Genomic DNA, 24,676 nt, shown 5'->3' with positions numbered 1-24,676 from the left:
CGGCGACAAATGTACAGTTCAGCGGGTCGGTAACGAAACCATGGAGTAATAAACACATAAGAAGTACTAAACCGGAGCGACCAGCGATTTAAAAAATTGATGCAAAAGGTTTGAGGATTGATTCTAGGTGAAAACGTGGCGCTGTGTTCGAAAAAATAGTCTGAAAGGTTAAAATGCCCGCTTTGACGGATCTACTTGGAAACTATGTATGCAACATATTTATAGGTGGATTGTAGGTAAAAAGGGGCGCTGAGTTCAACAACAATAGTCTTGCGAGTGTCAGGGTTGTCGACCATAGGGCGTGTCGATAAATAAGTCCAGTTTATGACGTTTATGGGGAGGTAATTACAGATCTTGCCCTAGGGAAATAGATTAAACATTCGAATGCTACTGATTTATAGGTTGTTTCTAAGTGAAAGAAGTGCAGTGAGTTTGAAGTGTCTCGCCAGTGTCAGGGTGGTCAGTGTGCCGCCAGAGGGCGGAAAACGATGCCAATGAGTAATAAACACAGTACAAAACGTGTAAAGTTTTTTTTTTTCAAGGAAGGAAGATACAAGGGCTGAGGGGGTCTGAGAAGACCGCGGGCCTGGTGAAGATTTTGAGGCGTGAGCGGGACGGGGGGGGGGGACAAATGCGGTTCGCCCGTCCACCAGATTAATCAGGGCGAGATATGTGTAACGGCCACGCCAACGGGGGGATACGTGGGGACACCCGTGGCGGATGTAGTCCGATCACCCGTTGGGGGATTGGTGGTCGTCCTCACACGGCCACCTACAAACTCTGCCTCCCAGACGCTTGGGATTACAGGAGCACGCCACTACTCCCGGCAACGTGGAAAGTTTAATAACAATCGTACAAGCTTATTTATTAACATTAAAAAATGAATTAAAGAGCATAATGATGTCACGTTTTCAAAAAATTAAAGTAAACAATATCTAGACATACACAAAATTCCAAATAGGTGAAAGTTCACTTTCCAATTTTGTTTATAAATATTATTTCCGCTTTTTTACGTTTAAAGGTAATTTCACTTCTATTGTTATAAACAAAAAGACAAGAAATCCACCCAAAAACAACTCTGTTAAAAATTGCAAGGTCCTTTAAACAAATTACTCTAGGCCATAAAAATAGTGAAATCAAATAACGGGCAAGATCTGTAATTATATTCCCATAAACGTCATAAACTGGACTTATTTATCGACAAGTGATGTGATCTGAAGTAATATGCTAGACCTTGCGCGTCCTAAGTGTTTTACTGAGTTAAAAACCTTTGTACAACCGAAAATATTTCAAAGAGAATGGCTAATATTAGAATCGCATCGTATCAAATACACCGTTAAATAAATTGGTTTCAAAATTTTCAACGGTTCTTGAGATGTTGGCAAAGCATTCTGGGAAAGAAAGAAACACACTATTGGCTGAAAATGCTATCTCTCGCTCATGCGCTAGAACGTATTTTCGGCTAGATGGCCGAGACAAGTTTTCTTAGCTTAGCTGTAACGATTCTAATAATACAATATCAGTTAAATAATTTAAAAAGTTAATTAAAGAAAAAGGTCAATATAAGATAAAACGTTTTCTTAAGAATGTATAAAGAGTGAACAAATCATAAAATTTACAACGAAGCGGACGAAAGGCAAGCATAAATATCAAGAATTAGTTCTTAAAAACGATATAGATGGCAGCATTACCTAATCACGGGACCATTTCAACCTCACGGCTTTAAAGTTTTCTTTCGTTCTCGCAAAACGTGACCCAGCTTGTTTATTTTATTTATAGGGGCATATATTGTTTAGATCGAAATATATTATCTATTCTGTTTAGATTTACTCTTTTACCTTAAAAGCATAGTAAACGAGTTTCAATAATCAGAGTCAACATAACTTGGCAGTGAAATAAACGTTGGCACGTGTTTAATTCTTGTCTCGCTCAAAGTACCACCTTGGCCAACCAAGACAAAATAAAAACACTCGATAAAATTACTGAAACTGTCCGTACTAGTGGTATTCGAACATTTCTGTACATTATCGATAGGTGGTGGTGCGACTATTGAAACTGGCAAAGTACTGAAAGCAGACAAGTTGTTAACTGCAGTGACGTAATTACTGCAGTCAACAACTTGTCTGCTTTATTTAATTATGGTTTTAAGGTAAAAGAGTAAATTTAAACAATGTAGATAATATATTTCGATCAAAACAATATATTTGATACAATGCGATTCTAATATTAGCCATTCTCTTTGAAATGTTTTATGGTTGTACAAAGGATTTTAACTCAGTAAAACACTGAGGACGCGCAAGGTCTAGCATATTACTTCAGAGCACATCACTTGTCAATAAATAAGTCCAGTTTATGACCTTTATGGGAATATAATTACAGATCTTGCCCTTTATTTGATTTCACTACTTTTATGGCCTAGAGTAATATAGGATGTGACGTTTTTGTTTAAAGGAACTTGCGATTTTTAACCGAATGGTGTTTGGGTGGATTTAGTTTTTCATCGAAAAAGGCGATCTCGAGAAGAAACAACATTTGTTAATTGTAGCTATTTTCTCAAACGTATTGACGTTAGGATTTTTCAATCTTCCTAAACGCTAAAAGGGAATAATGTATTTCAAGATGGAAAACGGGAAAAGGCAGGGAAAACGGCCTATCGCGAGGTAAAATGAGGGAAAAGTGTTCTTTGCACGGGAAGAAAGGGAATTTTTAGCTATTCAGGTAACATTTAATTTTTTAGTCTACTATAAATGTGTATTAAGTCCATGAATATGTTATGAATCATAGATGTAAAAAATATTTTTAATACGTTCTTAGTAATGAGAGTCACGATCTAAATATCCATTTGAGTTTTGATAATATATTTTTGCAAAATTATTCCAATGTGAGTAATTTTGTTTTAAATAACACTTTATATTTGGAAGTATTTTCAGAATGAAACTGAATATCTATATTAATTAGTATTAAAAGTTCCACAATATAGCGGTAGATAAAAAATGGGATTTTCTAAGTAAAAAACGGGTAAAAGGGGATTTTTCATTTGATGTGATTATTGCAAGAGTGAAATTTTATATATCAAATGTGGAAGCCCTGGACCTTAGCTACCTCGGATGGTTCACGTAAAGAATTTCAGTAAACTCATATACATGTTTTTCACGGGTCCCTTCTCCCTAAACTTAATCCAAAACCATATTTCGGATTAAATTGATTAAAAGATTCCATGGATATAGAAATATAATGATAGGCACCCAAAACATGTTTTACCAACGGGCCAGGTCAGCTTAGTTTCAGGAGTGGTACTGTTGAATACTGGTACCTGAGATTCTGTCCACTCTCTGCAATTTCGAAGTTCAAGCCACCACCGAAACTTTGGACCGTTGATTTCAAATGAGCTCGTTCCAAAGCGAGCCAAATCTCTTGGTCCGCGTGCTTCTCGAGAGGGTCCAAGTTGAATCGCAGAGTTCCAGAGAAGAGAATCGGGTCTTGCGGGATGATCGTCAGCCTGGAACGCAAATCGAACAAGCCCAGTTCGGAGATGTCCACGCCGTCAATCACAATTTGGCCACTGACTGCTTCGATTAATCGGAAAAGTGCCAGTGTGACAGACGACTTCCCAGCTCCAGTACGACCAACAATGCCGACCTGTAAGGTATAAACCATAAAATACAGTTCCCTGTACCCTCGATCTTAAGGAATTTCTCAAATAAAAGTCGTCTTGAACTGTTAAGAGCCTTTGGACATTCTTCCTTTAAAGAATTTCTTGTTTTTGAAATTGTATTTATCGGATTTTATTAGTGATTTTGGACGCGGTCAAAGAAAATTTAATGATTTTCAAAATATATTTTAAATAAACTGTCATCCAAATTGCCATTGACCAGTGACTACAGGATATACCAAACATAAATTATTGTTAAATTGGATGTGTAAATCAAAATTTAAAAATTAGAGTACGTAACAACCTTCTCATTTGGTTTGATGGTGAACGAAATGTTATTTAAGATGATGTCTGATCCTGGCCGGTAACGCGTTGAGTAGTTGCGAAATGATATTTCTCCTTTGTCTGGCCATGAAAGTGAAATTTTGTCCTCATTCTTAATCCAGAAAGCCTGTAAGAAAGGAACACTCTAAGTCTTTCATTTTGTCCAAGGCTATCAAAATACAATGAAAGCGGCATCTACCAAATAAGCGACCCTTGTCACATTGTATTAAATCTGTATTTAAAGTCACGGAATTTTTTTTAAATTTACCTCTGATTTTAATTTTCCGTATTCCAGAATACGCTCCACAGAAATCATAGATGTGTCCAAATCAGTCCAATTTATGCAGGCTACAGTAAATGTTGCCAGAGACTGTATGTAAAAATATCGAAATTAACTTATCGAAGATAAAAATACAAAAAAGGCATTTCATATCAAATAAACGTTTTTTATGAACGTTTTCTAAACATTTCTGGAAATTTATCATCAATTCTCGTTCTTACTTCCTTTAATTCTGTCTCTTGTTTTTATTTTAATGTTCGGTTAAAAATAAATTAACTACTGTTTCTAAATATTTTCTTAATTTACCTAATCTTGTATTAAAATATATATCGTTTTTTTAACTTTATAAAACAATTTCATGTTACTTGACAATTCCATTGTTATTTACTCAGGAACTCTGGTCCAGTCAACCACATACTAATAAATTATTGTGGAAAGAACTAATTGTAGCACATTTACAGAACTGTTATGAATAACTGGGTATGTTGCTGATGAAGCACTAAATTTTAATGTAGATTTTTGGGACATGGCATCATACCTCCTTGCATGGTATTTTCCAGATTTTGGTAGGGGTTATACAACCACCGTGTCTGTCGGTCTGTCTGTGGGTCTGTATGTCAGGCCTGCGAACGCGTTCGCATTTTCGGGGCAAAGGGTAATCACTGCGTACGCAGTTTCTTGGCTCACTGCGTACGCAGTCGAATAACCGTTTTATCAGTTTAAAGGTTGGCAAAACCACCGTGTGACGGTAAGCGTTAACGGATAAATTTGCGATTGCGTTGAGTTTGGTTGTTGCTTTTCGTTAATGCTCACCGTCGCGACAGTTTTAACTCAGTTTGATTGGATATTTTTCTGTAATGTTTATGTGTTGGGTGGGAATGTTGAGTTTGTGTTATGACGGTTGTGTTTGTGGTGTTTTGTATGTATGCGCGTTTTTTCTCCAACTTCTTCTTATTCTTGACTTTTGGGATGGATTGAGTGCTGAGTGTTATGGCAACCTCTCAACATCCAATGGCAGGGTTTCCACCAATTGTTCACGATATTCGTCTTAGTGTCAATTTCCGATCGTATCGGGCGGGATCTGAACCCAAAACCTCCTGTATGACAGGCGGACGTTCTACCACAGAACCACCGACACTAACTACGCTTCTTCGGAAATTAGACTTTCAGATTTATCGGAAGTGTATATTACTAATTAATAGAGAATTAAATTTCGGTGTTTATTTATATAGAACGAAATTTCGTGTTCGATTTAAATTTTTGCATCGAAGATATGTAGCGTCTTCTCTGTTGATTAAAAACGAATGCGCCGCCCAGGTTTCAAACCCGGGCCGTTCTGCTTGACAAGAAAATGCTTTACCACCGAACCACTGACAAGTATACAACTAGCTATTGTTGTTAACATTTATTCAATAACAGCTTTATCGAAAGTCTTTTAAGCAGTTTTAAAGTTGTTATCGTCAATTTATCATGTACAATTTTATTTTTTTTAGATATGTATAAAATTTTCAAATGTGAAAATAAATTAATTTTAAGTTAAATTATTTTCAAATGTGAAAATAAAATAATTTGAAGTTAAATCGAACACCGTCAGGAATCGAACCCGGGTCACATTCTGCCGTTCAAAGCACAAAACCATTAACGACCAAATTTTCGATTTACAGATTTTGGTTTTATTTCTCCTTATTTTATACGTCAAATTCAATTTTGAACTAATTTTCGAATTTAAAATTTTTGTTCTTAGAGAATTGACTTGTTGCAAAACGCATTATTTTAATTTTTTGCATTATTTTCCAACCAAAAACGCATTAATGTTTTTATTTTCTTTAAAAGTCAAATCAAAACGCATTTTTTTCGCGTTTTAAGACATGGTTTTAATGATATTTCTGAAATATCGTTTAGAACGTAAATTGTTTAGTACCAGAATAAAATTTGAGTTGAAAAATCCAAGTCTACAATATAAACTTGAAAGAAGTAAGTTGGGGTATATTAAAGCAAAGAAAGTTTGAATTTCGCGGGCTTTCTCCATATTTTGGTTTTGGTCGTTAATGCTTTTGTGCTTTGCACGGCAGCATTGTCAAGTCGCGGACGTTTTACCGATGAGCCATTGACATCTACTTCCCTAAACTTGAAATACCAGTAAAACTGAGATAAAAATAAATGTAATATTTGTTTGGGTGGGAAGATTATAAACACCCTACGAAGATGTTTATTTTGTTTTTTCGGAAGCGTATTTAATAGAGTACGAAATTTGGGTTTAATTTAAATAGAATTGAAATTGAAATTATTGCATCGAAGAAATTCTAATTTAGCGTTTTCTCTATTGATTAAAAACAAACGCGCCACCCAGGTTTCGAACCCAGGCCATTCGGCTTGGCAGTCGAGCGCTCTATCACAGAACCACCGATAACTGCTTAGCTTCACTGAAAATAAGACACTCATCGTGAGCATAATAGGTAATAAAGTCTTGAATTTTTTTATGAATGAATTTATGAAGGCCTAATCTGAATTTTTTACGAATGAAATTATGTTGATTTAATCTTGTGAAAGTCTACATTTTTTACCTATGAAATTTTAAAGGTCAAATCTTGTTTTAAAATATAAAAAGTATCTGGGTTTCAGACAAAGTAAGGGTTTTATGTTATTTTTACTGATCGAGATAACGTTGATTTTTGTCTATTCTTGGGAATTGTTGGTTTTTTAAGCTAATTTTTCGAAATCGTTCAGTTTTAGTGGAACCTTTAAAGTGGTTACATCGTGGCTTAAAGCTTATCCGGTTTCATTATAAAAACGTCGAAAATTCGTATTTGTGAATGGTAAGGTGTTGCGCTTCTTGATTTTCTAGTTTCTATTGCTTGGTTTTGAATTAATTTATTACTCGACTGCGTAATAATATTTTTCTATGAGCTATTTTGATCCTGAAGTCTGATTGATTGGGATTTTATTATAATTTTTTTCTATTCGTTATTTTTGCTCTTAGCCTGATCGATTGGGTTGTTATTATATATTTTTCTATTGATTATTTTTGCTCTGCTCTGGTCTGATTGATTGGGTTGTTATTATATATTTTTCTATTGGTCGTTTTGGCTCCAAAGTTTGGTCGATTGGGTTTTGGTATTTTAATTTTTTGATTGTGTTGAGCTTTTGGGCGGTATTGTTGGCTTTTAATTATCATTTTTTCGTGTAAAGGTTTTTTGTGTTGTTATTTCGTAAGCGAGAAAAATACAAATACCCTCTGTAGATATTTCTTTCATTAAAATTTGCTTCGTATTAAATTTAACTGATAAACTTGTTCTGTAAATAGGGTTAAATTCAATTTTGCGTTATTCTAGTTCGTCTAACTCACTGTTGTAACTACTTAATTTAAAATATTCTGAATTAATTAAACTCGGTTGTTTCGTCTCAATTATTTTAATTATAATTAATTTGTATACCATGCGGGATTGAACAGGGATTACGTTTTTAGTAAATAACTCTGAATTGCGGATATATCTTTAAGGGTTATCTCGAGACATTAATACCACTAGGGACAATTCTTCCGAGGATAGGTATATTTTGGCTTGCCAACTTGTTATAATAAAATTTATTATTATTTTTGAAAATTATGCAATGATTTATGAAGTAGAAATGAAATTTTAGGCGTTACAGATACAGACGTTATACCCCGATAGCAAAATGAGGGGTACAATGTTACGCTAATCCACCACCACTAAATAAGTGAATTTAGTGTATTTGGGCTCAAGGAACACTATAAATTAATTAAAGGCGGTGAAGAAACTAGAAACCAGAAGAGCAAATTGATGAAACGTACAGTATTTGTGAAAGGGGTTTTAAGTAGCATGATTTAAACCAATTAAAGGTAGATTTAAATATACTGAATACATTTATCATGAGGTACAATGTATTTATCTCAAGAAAGATAGTCAATTGAAAATACAATTGTTGGCATAACTCGCTAACAAATATGCTACACCAATATGGAAATTGGATTTTAAAAATCAAGAGAAAGAATAGAGATCATTTATATGATAAGTTGTGGTAGATTGTTGGTGCGATCAAAAGCATGTAATATTGCTAAAACTATAAATTTTAGGTTCTTTGTACGTGAAATTTTAAATACTATTTAGTGCAGTGGAGAACCAAGAGAGACAAATCCTTTGGTTTGGAAAATATTACTTTAAACGGTAACTTTAAACCAAATTAGGAAATAAATAAAATATATGAAGAGGTTATTCGTGTAATGATAAGATAATCTGAAACTTTAAATCTAATGCAAAATTTTATTTTCCACAATCCAGAGCTATCCAAACCTTATTCACTGTCAATTTATAATTATGTAAAATAAAGCTATTATTGGCTTAATGTATCTTACCAAGTTCTGGCTTGAAGTAATAAATAAACTTTATTTGAAAATAAACGTTATTTTTAAAGATTATCTAATACAAAAATACATATTGAAATTCCCATAATTGGAAGCACTAATTCTAGAGGGCTTAGAGCTAGGGTATTTAGGACGTCAAGCAAATTCTTTGTAAATCTAGGTGATACCAGGGAAAGTTATCACTAATAATTAAGAAAGACGGGCTTCGGAACCACCATCGAAAATATCTGACACAAAAACTGTTACTCTTCTTAACATTAACTGGTTTGGTCCGATAACTCGATTTTCTACTTTACAACAAAAAAATATGTATACATTTTCTGTTTTAAAATTTCGAATGATAAAAAACCTAATCACTTACTGTCACTAAACAATTAATGGTATATCCTACTTCACTTTCTGTTAAATATTTAGCTTTCCAAACCAGAACTGGTCCAAATATCAAGAAAAGTGCGGCATTGCTAATGCGAAATCGAACTGTACACCAACTAGAAAAATAACGGCATTCATTAGTAATTTACTTATTTATATCATTTCTGTTTCATAATTGTGTGTAAAAATATTATTTAAAATTTTATTAGGAAAATCGTATTTAAACATTATTTACAGTATGTAAGTAATTAAGCTTTTAATTTTGGTATTAGTACCCATTTTAGGGAAGTTATTATTCCCTTCTCATTGGAAACTTTGCGAATAAATAAAGCTAACTTTAAGTTAAATTAAGGATATTACGCCTGAAGTTTTTTGGAGCTGGTTGCCAAACTGCAGTTGAAAACCCCTTATGCGGGCAGGAACCCATCACTCTACTTGGAATGCTTATTGTGAAATATTTTCGTCTCGATGTGGCTGAAGGTTTTTTTTGAAGTCATTATGTTAAATTAACAAACAACAACGTGAGAGGGTAGCACGCGCATGGGGGATTTTTTCTGTTAGGCGGGGTCAAAACCGTCAGAGTGATCTTACCATAAGCGTTACCGCAGGATAAGCATTCCAAGTAGAAGAATGGATTCCTGATGAGGGTCATTTCGTTAAGACTACACTGCTAAAGACAACACAAACAAATTTTGTTCAAATGCAAATTTGTCAACAACAAAACTCATTTACTGAGCTATCTTATAGTAGTAGATAAATAAGAGTTGAAACCCACGGGGATTATAATCTCCTTGAAGCTAACACGTAGATTAAATCCTCCGTGGAGCTAACACGGGGATTAATCTCCATAGAGAATCAACGGGGATTTAAATCTTCAAAGAGAATGAACGGGGATTTAAATCTCCGTTGAGAATGAACGGGGATTAAAATGTCCATAGAGAATAAACGGATATTAAAATCTCCATAGATAATAAACGGGGATAAAAATATCTATAGAAAATCAATAACGATTTAAATCTCCATAGATAATAAACGGGGATTAAAATCTCCATAGAGAATACACGGGGATTAAAATCTCCATAGATAATCAACGGGTATTAAAATCTCCATTGAGAATCAACGGGGTTTGAAATCTCCGTAGGGAATAAACGGGGATTAAAATATCTATGGAAAACAATAACGATGTAAATCTCCACAGATAATAAACGGGGATTAAAATTTCCATTAAGAATCAATGGTGATTTAAATATCCAAAGAAAATTAATGGCGATTTAAATCTTCATAGAGAATAAACGGTGATTAAAATCTCCATAGAAAATAAAAGACGATTTAAATCTGCATAGAGAATAAACAGGGATTAAAATCTCCATAGAGAATAAACAAACATTAAAATCTCCATAGTTAATAAACGGAGTTTAAAATCTCCATAGAGAATAAACGGGGATTATAATCTTTATATAAAATAAACGGGGATTAAAATCTCCATAGAGAATAAACGGGGATTATAATCTTCGTTGAAAATAAACGGGGATTATAATCTCCATTGAAAATAAACGGGGATTATAATCTCCATAGAGAATAAACGGGCATTAAAATCTCCCTAGAGAATAAACGGATATTATAATTTCCATAGAGAAAAATGGGGATTAAAATCTCCATACAGAATAAACGAAGTTTTAATTATCCATAGAGAATAAACGGGCATTAAAATATCCATAGATAATAAACGGGGATTTCAATCTCTATAGAGAATATACGGGGATTAAAATCTCCAAAAATAATAAAGAAGGATTAAAATCTCCATAGAGAATGAACGGTGATAAAAATTTAGAAAGAGATTCAACGCTGATAAAAAATCTACATAGATAATCACCGGGGATTATAATCTCCAAAGATAATCACCGGGGATTTGAATCTTCATAGAGAATGAACGGGGATTAAAATCTCCATAGAGAATCAATGGCGATTAAAATCATCATAGAGAATCAACAGGGATTATAATCCCCATAGAGAATCAACGGGGATTAAAATCTCCATAGAGAATAAACGGGTATTAAAATCTCCATAGATAATAAACGGGGATTAAAATCTCCATAGAGAATAAACGGGTATTAAAATCTTAAAAGATAAAAAACGGGGATTTAAATCTCCATAGAAAATCAATGGCGATTTAAATCTGCATAGAGGAGAAACGGGTAATAAAATCTCCATAGAAAATCAATTGAGATTTAAATCTGCATATAGAATAAACAAGAGTAAAATATCTATAGAAAAACAATAACGATGTAAATCTCTATAGATAATAAACGGGGTTTAAAATCTCCATAGATAACAAACGGGGATTAAAATCTCCATAGAGAATAACCAGGGGTTTAAATCTCCCTAGATAATAAACGGGGATTAAAATCTCCATAAAGAATCAATGGCGATTTAAATCTCCATAGAAAATCAATGGCGATTTAAATCTCCACAAAAATCAATGGCGATTTAAATCTCCATAGATAATAAACGGGGATTAAAATCTCCATAGATAATAAACGGGGATTAAAATCTCCATAGAGAATAAACGGGGATTAAAATCTCCATAGATAATAAACGGGTATTAAAATCTCCATAGAGAATCAACGGGGTTTGAAATCTCCGTAGGAAATAAACGGGGATTAAAATATCTATGGAAAACAATAACGATGTAAATCTCCATAGATAATAAACAAGGATTAAAATTTCCATAAAGAATCAATGGCGATTTAAATCTCCATAGAAAATTAATGGCGATTTAAATCTACAAAGAAAATTAATGGCGATTTAAATCTACATAGAGAATAAACGGGGATTAAAATCTCCATAGTTAATAAACGGAGTTTAAAATCTCCATAGATAATAAACCGGGATTATAATCTCCATATAAAATAAATGGGGATTAAAATCTCCATTGAGAATAAACGGGGATTATAATCTCCATTGAGAATAAACGGGGATTATAATATCCATAGAGAATAAACGGGTATTATAATTTCCATAGAAAAAAACGGGGATTAAAATCTCCATAGAGAATAAACGGGGATAAAAATATCTATAGAAAATCAATAACGATTTAAATCTCCATAGATAATAAACGGGGATTAAAATCTCCATAGAAAATAAACGGGGATTAAAATCTCCATAGATAATCAACGGGTATTAAAATCTCCATTGAGAATCAACGGGGTTTGAAATCTCCGTAGGGAATAAACGGGGATTAAAATATCTATGGAAAACAATAACGATGTAAATCTCCACAGATAATAAACGGGGATTAAAATTTCCATTAAGAATCAATGGCGATTTAAATATCCAAAGAAAATTAATGGCGATTTAAATCTTCATAGAGAATAAACGGTGATTAAAATCTCCATAGAAAATAAAAGACGATTTAAATCTGCATAGAGAATAAACAGGGATTAAAATCTCCATAGAGAATAAACAAACATTAAAATCTCCATAGTTAATAAACGGAGTTTAAAATCTCCATAGAGAATAAACGGGGATTATAATCTTTATATAAAATAAACGGGGATTAAAATCTCCATAGAGAATAAACGGGGATTATAATCTTTATATAAAATAAACGGGGATTAAAATCTTCGTTGAGAATAAACGGGGATTATAATCTCCATAGAGAATAAATGGGCATTAAAATCTCCCTAGAGAATAAACGGATATTATAATTTCCATAGAGAAAAATGGGGATTAAAATCTCCATACAGAATAAACGAAGTTTTAATTATCCATAGAGAATAAACGGGCATTAAAATATCCATAGATAATAAACGGGGATTTCAATCTCTATAGAGAATATACGGGGATTAAAATCTCCAAAAATAATAAAGAAGGATTAAAATCTCCATAGAGAATGAACGGTGATAAAAATTTAGAAAGAGATTCAACGCTGATAAAAAATCTACATAGATAATCACCGGGGATTATAATCTCCAAAGATAATCACCGGGGATTTGAATCTTCATAGAGAATGAACGGGGATTAGAATCTCCATAGAGAATCAATGGCGATTAAAATCATCATAGAGAATCAACAGGGATTATAATCCCCATAGAGAATCAACGGGGATTAAAATCTCCATAGAGAATAAACGGGTATTAAAATCTCCATAGATAATAAACGGGGATTAAAATCTCCATAGAGAATAAACGGGTATTAAAATCTTAAAAGATAAAAAACGGGGATTTAAATCTCCATAGAAAATCAATGGCGATTTAAATCTGCATAGAGGAGAAACGGGGAATAAAATCTCCATAGAAAATCAATTGAGATTTAAATCTGCATATAGAATAAACAAGAGTAAAATATCTATAGAAAAACAATAACGATGTAAATCTCCATAGATAACAAACGGGGATTAAAATCTCCATAGAGAATAACCAGGGGTTTAAATCTCCCTAGATAATAAACGGGGATTAAAATCTCCATAAAGAATCAATGGCGATTTAAATCTCCATAGAAAATCAATGGCGATTTAAATCTCCACAAAAATCAATGGCGATTTAAATCTCCATAGATAATAAACGGGGATTAAAATCTCCATAGATAATAAACGGGGATTAAAATCTCCATAGAGAATAAACGGGGATTAAAATCTCCATAGATAATAAACGGGTATTAAAATCTCCATAGAGAATCAACGGGGTTTGAAATCTCCGTAGGAAATAAAAGGGGATTAAAATATCTATGGAAAACAATAACGATGTAAATCTCCATAGATAATAAACAAGGATTAAAATTTCCATAAAGAATCAATGGCGATTTAAATCTCCATAGAAAATTAATGGCGATTTAAATCTACAAAGAAAATTAATGGCGATTTAAATCTACATAGAGAATAAACGGGGATTAAAATCTTCATAGAAAATAAAAGACGATTTAAATCCGCATAGAGAATAAACGGGGATTAAAATCTCCATAGAGAATAAACGGGGATTAAAATCTCCATAGATAATAAACCGGGATTATAATCTCCATATAAAATAAACGGGGATTAAAATCTCCATTGAGAATAAACGGGGATTATAATCTCCATTGAGAATAAACGGGGATTATAATCTCCATAGAGAAGAAACGGGTATTATAATTTCCATAGAAAAAAACGGGGATTAAAATCTCCATAGAGAATAAACGGGGATTAAAATCTCCATAGTTAATAAACGGAGTTTAAAATCTCCATAGATACTAAACGGGGATTATAATCTCCATATAAAATAAACGGGGATTAAAATCTCCATTGAGAATAAACGGGGATTATAATCTCCATTGAGAATAAACGGGGATTATAATCTCCATAGAGAATATACGGACATTAAAATCTCCCTAGAGAATAAACGGGTATTATAATTTCCATAGAGAAAAATGGGGATTAAAATCTCCATACAGAATAAACGAAGTTTTAATTATCCATAGAGAATAAACGGGCATTAAAATCTCCATAGAGAATAAACGGGGATTTCAATCTCTAGAGATAATATACGGGTATTAAAATCACCAAAGATAATAAGGAAGGATTAAAATCTCCATAGAGAACGAACGCTGATAAAAATCTAGAAATAGATTCAACGCTGATAAAAAATCTACAAAGATAATAACCGGGGATTATAATCTCCAAAGATAATCACCGGGGATTTGAATCTTCATAGAGAATGAACGGGGATTAAAATCTCCATAGAGAATCAACAGGGATTTAAAATCTCCATAGAGAGTAAACGGGGATTATAATCTCCATATAAAATAAACGGGGATTAAAATCTCCATTGAGAATAAACGGGGATTATAATCTCCAAGGAGAGTAAACGGAGATTTCAATCTCTAGAGATAATATACGGGTATTAAAATCACCAAAGATAATAAAGAAGGATTAAAATCTCCATAGAGAACGAACGCTGATAAAAATCTAGAAATAGATTCAACGCTGATAAAAAATCTACAAAGATAATAACCGGGGATTATAATCTCCAAAGATAATCACCGGGGATTTGAATCTTCATAGAGAATGAACGGGGATTAAAATCTCCATAGAGAATAAATGGCGATTAAAATCGTCATAGAGAATCAACAGGGATTTAAATCTCCATAGAAAATCAATGGCGATTTAAATCTGCATAGAGGAGAAACGGGAAATAAAATCTCCATAGAAAATCCATTGCTATTTAAATCTGCATATAGAATAAACAAGATTAAAATATCTATAGAAAAACAATAACGATGTAAATCTCCATAGAGAATAAACGGGGATTAAATTCTCCATAGATAATAAACGGGGATTAAAATCTCCATAAATAATAAATGGGGATTAAAATCTCCATAGATAATAAACGGGGATTAAAATCTCCATAAATAATAAATGGGGATTAAAATCTCCATAAATAATAAATGGGGATTAACATCTCCATGGAGAATAAACGGGGGTTTAAATCTGCCTAGATAATAAACGGAAATTAAAGTCTCCATAAAGAATCAATGTCGATTTAAATCTCCAATGAAAATCAATGACGATTTAAATCTCCATAAAAAATCAATGGCGATTTAAATCTCCATAGAGAATAAACGGGGATTAAAATCTCCATAGAAAATAAAAGACGAATTAAATCTGCACAGAGAGTAAACGGGGATTAAAATCTCCATGGAGAATAAACGGGGATTAAAATCTCCATTGTTAATAAACGGTGTTTAAAATCTCCATATAAAATAAACGGGGATTAAAATCTCCATTGAGAATAAACGGGGATTATAATCTCCAAGGAGAGTAAACGGGGATTATAATCTTGATAGAGAACAAACGGGCATTAAAATCTCCCTAGAAAATAAACGGGTATTATAATTTCCATAGAGAAAAATGGGGATTAAAATCTCCATACAGAATAAACGAAGTTTTAATTATCCATAGAGAATAAACGGGCACTAAAATCTCCATAGATAATAAACGGGGATTATAATCTCCATAGAGAATAAACGGGGATTTTAATCTCTATAGAGAATAAACGGGGATTAAAATCTCCAAAGATAATAAAGAAGGATTAAAATCTCCATAGATAATGAACGCTGTTAAAAATCTACATAGATAATCACCGGGGATTATAATCTCCAAAGATAATCACCGGGGATTTGAATCTTCATAGAGAATGAACGGAGATTAAAATCTCCATAGAGAATCAATGGCGATTAAAATCATCATAGAGAATCAACAGGGATTATAATCGCCATAGAGAATCAACGGGGATTATAATCTCCATAGAGAATCAACGGGAATTAAAATCTCCATAGAGAATAAACGGGGATTAAAATCTCCATTGAGAATAAACGGGTTTTAAAATCTCCAAAGAGAAAAAACGGGGATTTAGATCTCCATAGAAAATCAATAACAATTTAAATCTCCATAGATAATAAACAGGTATTAAAATCTCCATAGATAATCAATGGTGTTTAAAATCTCCATAGAGAATCAACGGGGATTATAATCTCCGTAGAGAATTAACGGAGAGAAGTGTTTTCCTATATCTCTACAAACGGGAATGTATGTTGAACGCGCTCATCGCTCCGTCAGTGAGGAGAAGGTATCAAAAGGATCTTTCAGTAGACACGCTATCATACGCGCTTTCTCATTTCCTACACGTTTGCGATGTACAACGCATTTACAAACAAATTCGAATGACAAATGTGTATATTAATAAAAAAAAATTTAACGGAAATAACTCATCTATAAGAAACAAGAAATTATATATTTAAGGAAACTTAAGTACAAAGTAGGTAAATTGGACTATATAAAGGGATTCGTTCCTCCGAAATGGAACAATCCTGAGGTGTAACACAATTGCAGATCACATCTTTAATGTTTGAAAATTAAAATCATTGCGAGCTTTTATGTTACAAAAAAATCCACACGCAGGACAGGTGTGTGTAGCATCACCGAAGTCAATTATCTTAGAGTGCGTGGTGAAAGCATTCTGAAAGAAATCGCATACGTCATAATGGAGAACGGATAACATGGAGTATTCCCATTCTAACTTCCATTAACGTGGTACGAATTAAGCGGACAAGACAAGTTCCGATGTTCATGGATTTTGCATAATCTTTGTGGCTTTTTTTTTGGGCGAAGTTGAATTATTAATGGACGAGTTAACTGATATTATTGCCATCATATCTGCGTAAGCCTCTAAGTTCTTTACTACGAGCATTGAAAAAATATTTTTTTTATCAAAACGTTTTCATCAAGACGTTATCAATGTTGATAAATATGGTTGCCCAAAGTGAAATGATTTAGCAAACTCGTGCCCTCTAAAATGTAAACATCATTTAGGCAATTCCAATTGCGCGTTATTCCAAGCTTAAAAATTAGCTGTATGGAATAAAAAAAATGTTGTCGAATGTTTACATGAAACCCTCTGACGTGTACTATAAATGGTTTTATAGAACTCCATTAACTAAGTTTTTTATTTTCACACGTCAATATGTTGCCAATTTTAAAGTTATATGTGGGAGGAGAGTTATAATTTGAAACTTTGTGGTGCAAATGACAAACGTTTTTACACATCTTTATATCACCAATTTTATGGTGAAATGGAAGAGGGGGAATAACGATACAAAATCCAATTTACTTTAGTATAGAAGCTTAACTCGCGATATTCAAATTCATATTTGCTCGATAATTTAATAACGATGACGACTAACTTTACCAGCTAAAACAAAGAGACCCAAACTTTTTTGCGGTACACGGCGACGTTAGGATCATTTCCTGGTCAACCCGATCTTCCCATTCTTAATTTCAGGGATTCTGTAGTGATCGTGCGAAAACTACATAAACAGTTTTGGAATCTTTTTGAGTTGGACTAAACCACAGGCACAATCCCCGTTCACCTAACATACGAAAGTTACGTCAAGCTCTCGGGGGAGTAGTTGAATTGATGACTGATCAAAGTACAGTTTATTATTTAGGTCATAATCTATTTTCCCTTGGTCGATATAATTAATTCTAAATTATTTTTAAAGATTGAAAGTCTTGATGTGTCAATATCGGTGGAGGAGTATACCATCGCAGCACTAATATTAGGGCTCCAGCTGCGATCCCAGGTGCAATTCCTGCTCCAATCCTGGCTCGGTGTCTACCACCCACCACATTCCCTTCGTTGTCCTCATCTTCAGTGGGCTCTCTTCTATCGGCTCCGTTTACTTCTTCAGTTCCATATCTTTTCTTCAATAGCATATCTTCTATCGACACCATCTATACTTCTTCGGCTTATTTATCAACATCCGCGGGGTCAGCATGTTTCCACTCCCTAGCAGAAGCTTAAAAAGAGAAGTGCACCCGTAGATAAACAAAATAAAAAATTGGCTACCGAAATTAGGGTTTTCCTATTGTGGGCAGTGAGAACAGAGTGCCTGAAGATCAACAAATAGACCTACTCTATCTCGCGTCTGGTGAAAACCGAGACTTCTGTATTATTAGGCGCTTATTAAGTCTTTTCACCAACTACAACGGATAAACCTACGTGTGCCGTTATTGTTTGCATCGTTTTGCGGGGGGAAATTCTGGAAAAAAAAACCACCGTCAACACATACCAAACTGTAACGTTCATGGTCCCCACCTTGTGAATATGCGAAATAAAAATTCCACCTTCAAATTCAAAAAAATGTATTGTTAACAAAAGGTAATTGAATCCTTTTATGTTCCCCAAAATCAGTATTCTAAAAGCATTTATTTCCAAGGTCCCATGTATCATATATGCGGATTTTGAATCCATCATTAATAAAATCCAAACATGCTTACCCGATCAACATCAAAACTTTCTAAGCATATCGCTTGCGGCTTTAGTTATGTATTTCTAGGACCTTATAGGAAGATTAATTTTTTTAATTATTTAAAAAACCGCTAAAAATGGATTTATACAGGGTGCTTCAAAATGTTATGCAAAAATTTTAAGAAGTTGTAGGGTGTGAGTTGAGAAGTATGCCGGTTTTTTCCCCATTTTCCTAAGATGCGTTAAAAGAGCGCCAGAAAGCTTCAAAGTGTGGCCTAGTAGCCCCTGGAAATAGGCTGCAACAAGCACAAAACCAAGCCAGAGTAAATAAACAAATGGTGTAAGCTGGGGTCTAAATTCCTAATGACGAAATCCAGTTTTGGATCAACCGTTAATTCCATCATAATCGGGAAATCGCAGGGGATAATTATAACGTAATCAGGCCCCAAAAAACCAAAACGTGTTTCTTTTCTTCCTCATACTTAAACACGATACTGTTCTCTGGAAAGATCAACATGTCGAGTAAATCAAAAATGGACAATGGACTCCCATTAGGGACAATCACTACCGTTTCCTTAGTGCGAAATTCGAATGGCCCGATCTTCTTCTACATTATTAACTTATTTCCGTTAAATCCAGTTCGTAAGGACCATTAAGATTCATCATCTCGGGGAGATAAATCCAAAATTTTCTCGTCTTATTATAAGGAAAATTGGTCGAGGAATCCGATGGTAACATGATATAAAAACTTATTGTTTGTCTTTTTCTTTCACCCAACTGTCAAATTGACTATGTTGCCATTTTAGAAATCGTCCGTAACTGGTGGACTGAAGTCAATATCTCCGTACAGGTTTCCCGAAATGATTTTCGAATTTTCGGAGGTTACTTCGACTGCTTTACATTTATTTGCCCGGTGGTAACTGTTATTATTCGCCGTAACAAATCTTGAAATACGTCAATGTACCAGTGAAATATCGACACATTCTTGATTTAAATGAACAAATAAAGCTTTTAACTTTCAAGTTTGTGGCGAAAAATTCAATTAACCGTGATTTTAGCTCAGATTGAACGACTTTACAAACTCATTAAAGAAGCTCCAAAGTTCGGTGGCAAAAAAAATAAAATGGAGCATGCTTTTTATCCCACCCAACCCCTCACTCGGCCTTGGTAGAGGCGGGCAGAGTCAACCGTAAATTTCGCATTTTACTGACTTTACACACATTTTGCCACCGAACTTTGGAGCCCCTTTAATTTGGGTTTCTTTCACCATCTTATATCTTTTCAGCGAATTTACTATAGTATCTCCCTTTGTATTCTTCACATGCTCGATCAAGGCTTATTTACCAAAAACGTCAATGCGCACGAGAATATAACGATTACCTTGGTTTGTCTCGACAGTTTTCAGAAGATCAATTAAATCGGTTTGCCATTGTTCGTCAATCCCGTAAACGATTGTCTTATTTGCTTTATAGCGCCATTTCACATTTTCATGTAGAGTTCATACAATTTTTAATTTAACTTTGATACGCTTTTCTTTAGCCGAACGGTACAATCCTCTAGCGCCTATACGTTTCCGCCAAAATCGTCAAAGTCGTAAAATATTTTTTAGCTTATCCATGACTGGTGATACTGGGAATCATCGCGTTGCGTAATACCATATTAGGAAATCGAACAATTAAGTTTATATAAAAATTAATAAAATTAAGATTTTGGGATTTTTTTAAAATTATTTTGTTACTCTGGACACTAAACCCTCGACCGCTTTTTAATCATGAGGTAGGAAAAGGAAATAAACGTTTCATTGGTAAATACAATCAAATCGTCATTATAAGATAATGATTGCAACCAACTTAATTTCGCGGGATTCTTGATATATTTTTAGGTACATTATGGTTAGCTTTTCTTTGTTACACGTACTCAAAAATTTCAAGGTTTCCAAACTCTTTTTGAGATTGGTATATTATTTTTTATTTTGAGATAAAAATCGCCACTCCTCCTCCCGATAAGATTCCCGTTTGAAATCGATATTCATCCGCTGTGTTTGGTTTTAAGTCGAAGAATAAATAACCGTACGGTTTGGCTAAGGCTTGGCAAAACGCACCAACGACGAATTTTGTATTAGACTGAGAAATTGGTTTAGCGATATTTAATATGCTGGAGACGTCTCTAGCCGAACAGAAAATTATGAGACCTTGCGAAAACAATTGCATTGAAATCAATACTGGACAAACATGTTGGTCACGTTTTAGTTGTTAGCGATCTCGCACAAGAGATTATCGATAATTATATAATTTATAATCGCCGGATTTAAATTTCGGGGGCCTGTAAGGTTATTATCCAAAACCAAAATAAATAAAACGAATTGATATTCCGTATGACACCAAAATATTCTTCGTGGTGGAGGGGATATGCGAGACTCATTATGTTTAATTAATTTTGATGTAAAGTGTGTTTCGTTTCATGACGGAATCCATATTTGCATTTGAACCAAGAAATAATGAGCACGGTTTTTAAATATGATTTTTTTTAATCTTCAGATTTATACATCTTTTTGACAAAACACACAATAAAGGATCATATTTGGTCTCAAAAGTACTCGTTTAGAAATGTGTTAAGTTTTGATGTCATTTCCGAATAGCTTATTTTATCTTTCGCGTTTAACAATTGCATTTCTAATAGGTCATTCCAATCGATCATTAGGCAATCATGCTGCCGTTGAGAGGGGTGATCAATTTCGCTTCACACGCATTGTTTATTAATAAAATCCGTAATTCCTTTTAATACAGTTTCTTTAATATTACTCGAGACACTTTTAACTTCGCTCTGGTAGGTCAACGCTTTCCAGGGGTGCAGCTGGACGGTATTCGTCCCAGTTCCAGGTATGATTTTGCTTACGTCCACTACCTTGCGGTTTTGAAAAATGCACAGTTCGACTCGTTTTGTATCCAATCCTTCTAAGAACCACGCATAGATTGGGTTAGAATAGCCCTCCAAGAAAGATGTTATTTGCTCGCTCGCTTTGCATAGTTGTTTCAAGTGGCTTTTGGTCAATGCGATACCTACCCTACCGCCTAATGCCCCAAAGTGAATATTGCAATCTTATTGATGCACTTTTTGAGGTCGAAATTGGAAAAATCTAACTGGCGTTCCTAAAAGTTTCACACTCGCTTAGAAAAGTACAAAATTCAAATAAAAAATTAAGTTTCATACTTACATGTTATTCGTTTTCCAAGACGTCAACAAAAATTGAGATTGTTATTTTACGGAGGAACAAATCCCTTTATATAATACATTTTACGTACTTTGAACTTCAGTTTCCTTAAATTTATAAATTTTTGTTTCTTATATGTGAGTTACTTTCTTATTTCCGTTAAAATATTTGCCGTCAATACACATTTTTGTCGTTCGAATTTGTAAATGCGTTGTATATCGCAAACGTGTAAGAAATGAGAAAGCGTGTATTCTCGCGTTTCTCTCTCCTTCGTTTCTACGCGTTCCACGTATATTCCCTCTCCGTACATAAATAGGAAACCTCTACTCCCTGTTAATTCTCTGTGGAGATTTTAATCGTTGATATGGTTGAACCAACACTCAAAACCACTTTTTCCTAATGAACAAAACATTTATTTTAAAATATTGACACTACTAGTTTCGTTGCCATTCGGTAACATCATCAGGTGCGTACTGAACTCTCGTTTGATTACGTTATCCAAAAATTGGCCATATAAGAACTCGGGTCACCGTCGTGGTTAAAAATTAAATTTTTTGAGGTCTACCATTTTCAAGGATTCTCTTCGATTTGATTTTACTTAATTATAAGTGTTGCAAATAATTTAGCTTTTTTACAGATATAATTTTGTGTTTATTATTCTTTTTTGCGTATTCTGCTAAACCTGAAAAGTAATTTATGGTTTTTTACCTCATTTTTGTGTTCGTTTTGGCGGAATTTAAAATTTCGTTAACTTTCACCGACATATACACCGTTATATACGCCAAATTTATCTGTAATGGGTATTTTATCTTATTTTTGGTCATAATTCGTTAAGTTTTGTTACTGATTTGAATACAGGTTTAATTTAATAATTACCAAGGAGGTTTCCTTGTTTCTTAGATACATTTTTGACATATGGGATTATGGCCAATGGGCTCTTCTCTTTCACGGAGGGGATATTTGTATTATTTTTAATTGTCTACTTTTTTCAATTGAACTGATACGGGCTACTAAACTATTTATAATCCACGTCGATTCTCTATAAAGATTTTCATTACCGTCGATTCCATATGGATATTTTCATTCCCGTTCATTCTCTATGGAGATTATAATCCCCGTTTATTCTCTGTGGAGATTTTAATCTCAGTTTATTCTCTATGGATATTTTAATCTCAGTTTATTCTCTATGGATATTTTAATCCCCGTTTATTCTCTATGGAGATTATAATCCCCGTTGATCCTGAAAAGAGATTTTAATCCCCCTTTATTCTCTATGGAGATTATAATCCCCGTTTATTCTCTGTGGAGATTTTAATCTCAGTTTATTCTGTATGGATATTTTAATCTCAGTTTATTCTCTATGGATATTTTAATCCCCGTTTATTTTCTATGGAGATTATAATCCCCGTTTATTCTCTATGCAAAATAAAATCGCCATTGATTCTCTATGCAAAATTAAATCGCCATTGATTCTCTATGGAGATTTTAATCCCCGTTGATACTCTACGAAGGGATAAAGCCGCGTGTTAACTCTACGGAGGGATTAATCCGCGTGTTAACTCTACGGAGGGATTAATCCGCATGTTAACTCTACGGAGGGATTAATCCGCGTGTTAACTCTACGGAGGGATTAATCCGCGTGTTAACTCTACGGAGGGATTAATCCGCGTGTTAACTCTACGGAGGGATTAATCCGCGTGTTAACTCTACGGAGGGATTAATCCGCGTGTTAACTCTACGGAGGGATTAATCCGCGTGTTAACTCTACGGAGGGATTAATCCGCGTGTTAACTCTACGGAGGGATTAATCCGCGTGTTAACTCTACGGAGGGATTAATCCGCGTGTTAACTCTACGGAGGGATTAATCCGCGTGTTAACTCTACGGAGGGATAAATCCGCGTGTTAACTCTACGGAGGGATTAATCCGCGTGTTAACTCTACGGAGGGATTAATCCGCGTGTTAACTGTACGGAGGGATTAATCCGCGTGTTAACTGTACGGAGGGATTAATCCGCGTGTTAACTCTACGGAGGGATTAATCCGCGTGTTAACTCTACGGAGGGATTAATCCGCGTGTTAACTCTACGGAGGGATTAATCCGCGTGTTAACTCTACGGAGGGATTAATCCGCGTGTTAACTCTACGGAGGGATTAATCCGCGTGTTAACTCTACGGAGGGATTAATCCGCGTGTTAACTGTACGGAGGGATTAATCCGCGTGTTAACTGTACGGAGGGATTAATCCGCGTGTTAACTGTACGGAGGGATTAATCCGCGTGTTAACTCTACGGAGGGATTAATCCGCGTGTTAACTCTACGGAGGGATTAATCCGCGTGTTAACTCTACGGAGGGATTAATCCGCGTGTTAACTCTACGGAGGGATTAATCCGCGTGTTAACTCTACGGAGGGATTAATCCGCGTGTTAACTCTACGGAGGGATTAATCCGCGTTGATTCTCTACAGAGGGATTAATCCGCGTGTTAACTCTACGGAGGGATTAATCCGCGTGTTAACTCTACGGAGGGAAAAATCCGCGTGTTAACTCTACGGAGGGATTAATCCGCGTGTTAACTCTACGGAGGGATTAATCCGCGTGTTAACTCTACGGAGGGATTAATCCGCGTGTTAACTCTACGGAGGGATAAATCCGCGTGTTAACTCTACGGAGGGATTA

At 34.4% G+C, this 24,676-nt stretch overlaps 1 protein-coding gene across 1 annotated transcript in view; it reads right to left on the bottom strand.

The window, feature by feature from the left end:
• The window catches only part of LOC149945634 (ATP-binding cassette sub-family C member 3-like), a 105,447-nt gene that overhangs the window by 4,642 nt on the left and 76,129 nt on the right, over positions 1-24,676 (bottom strand). The window contains exons 10-13 of the mRNA XM_090176644.1: positions 8,999-9,125; positions 4,245-4,346; positions 3,957-4,103; positions 3,314-3,639 (exon numbers count right to left, since the gene is read on the bottom strand). Coding sequence (XP_090032770.1) covers positions 3,314-3,639; positions 3,957-4,103; positions 4,245-4,346; positions 8,999-9,125 — 702 coding nt within the window. The remainder of the gene's footprint in view (positions 1-3,313; positions 3,640-3,956; positions 4,104-4,244; positions 4,347-8,998; positions 9,126-24,676) is intronic.

Source organism: Leiobunum rupestre, chromosome 5, assembly GCF_980474605.1.
Source record: "Leiobunum rupestre chromosome 5, qqLeiRupe1.1.hap1, whole genome shotgun sequence".
Classification (NCBI taxonomy): domain Eukaryota; kingdom Metazoa; phylum Arthropoda; class Arachnida; order Opiliones; family Sclerosomatidae; genus Leiobunum; species Leiobunum rupestre.
This window is presented reverse-complemented; position numbering and strand designations above follow the sequence as displayed.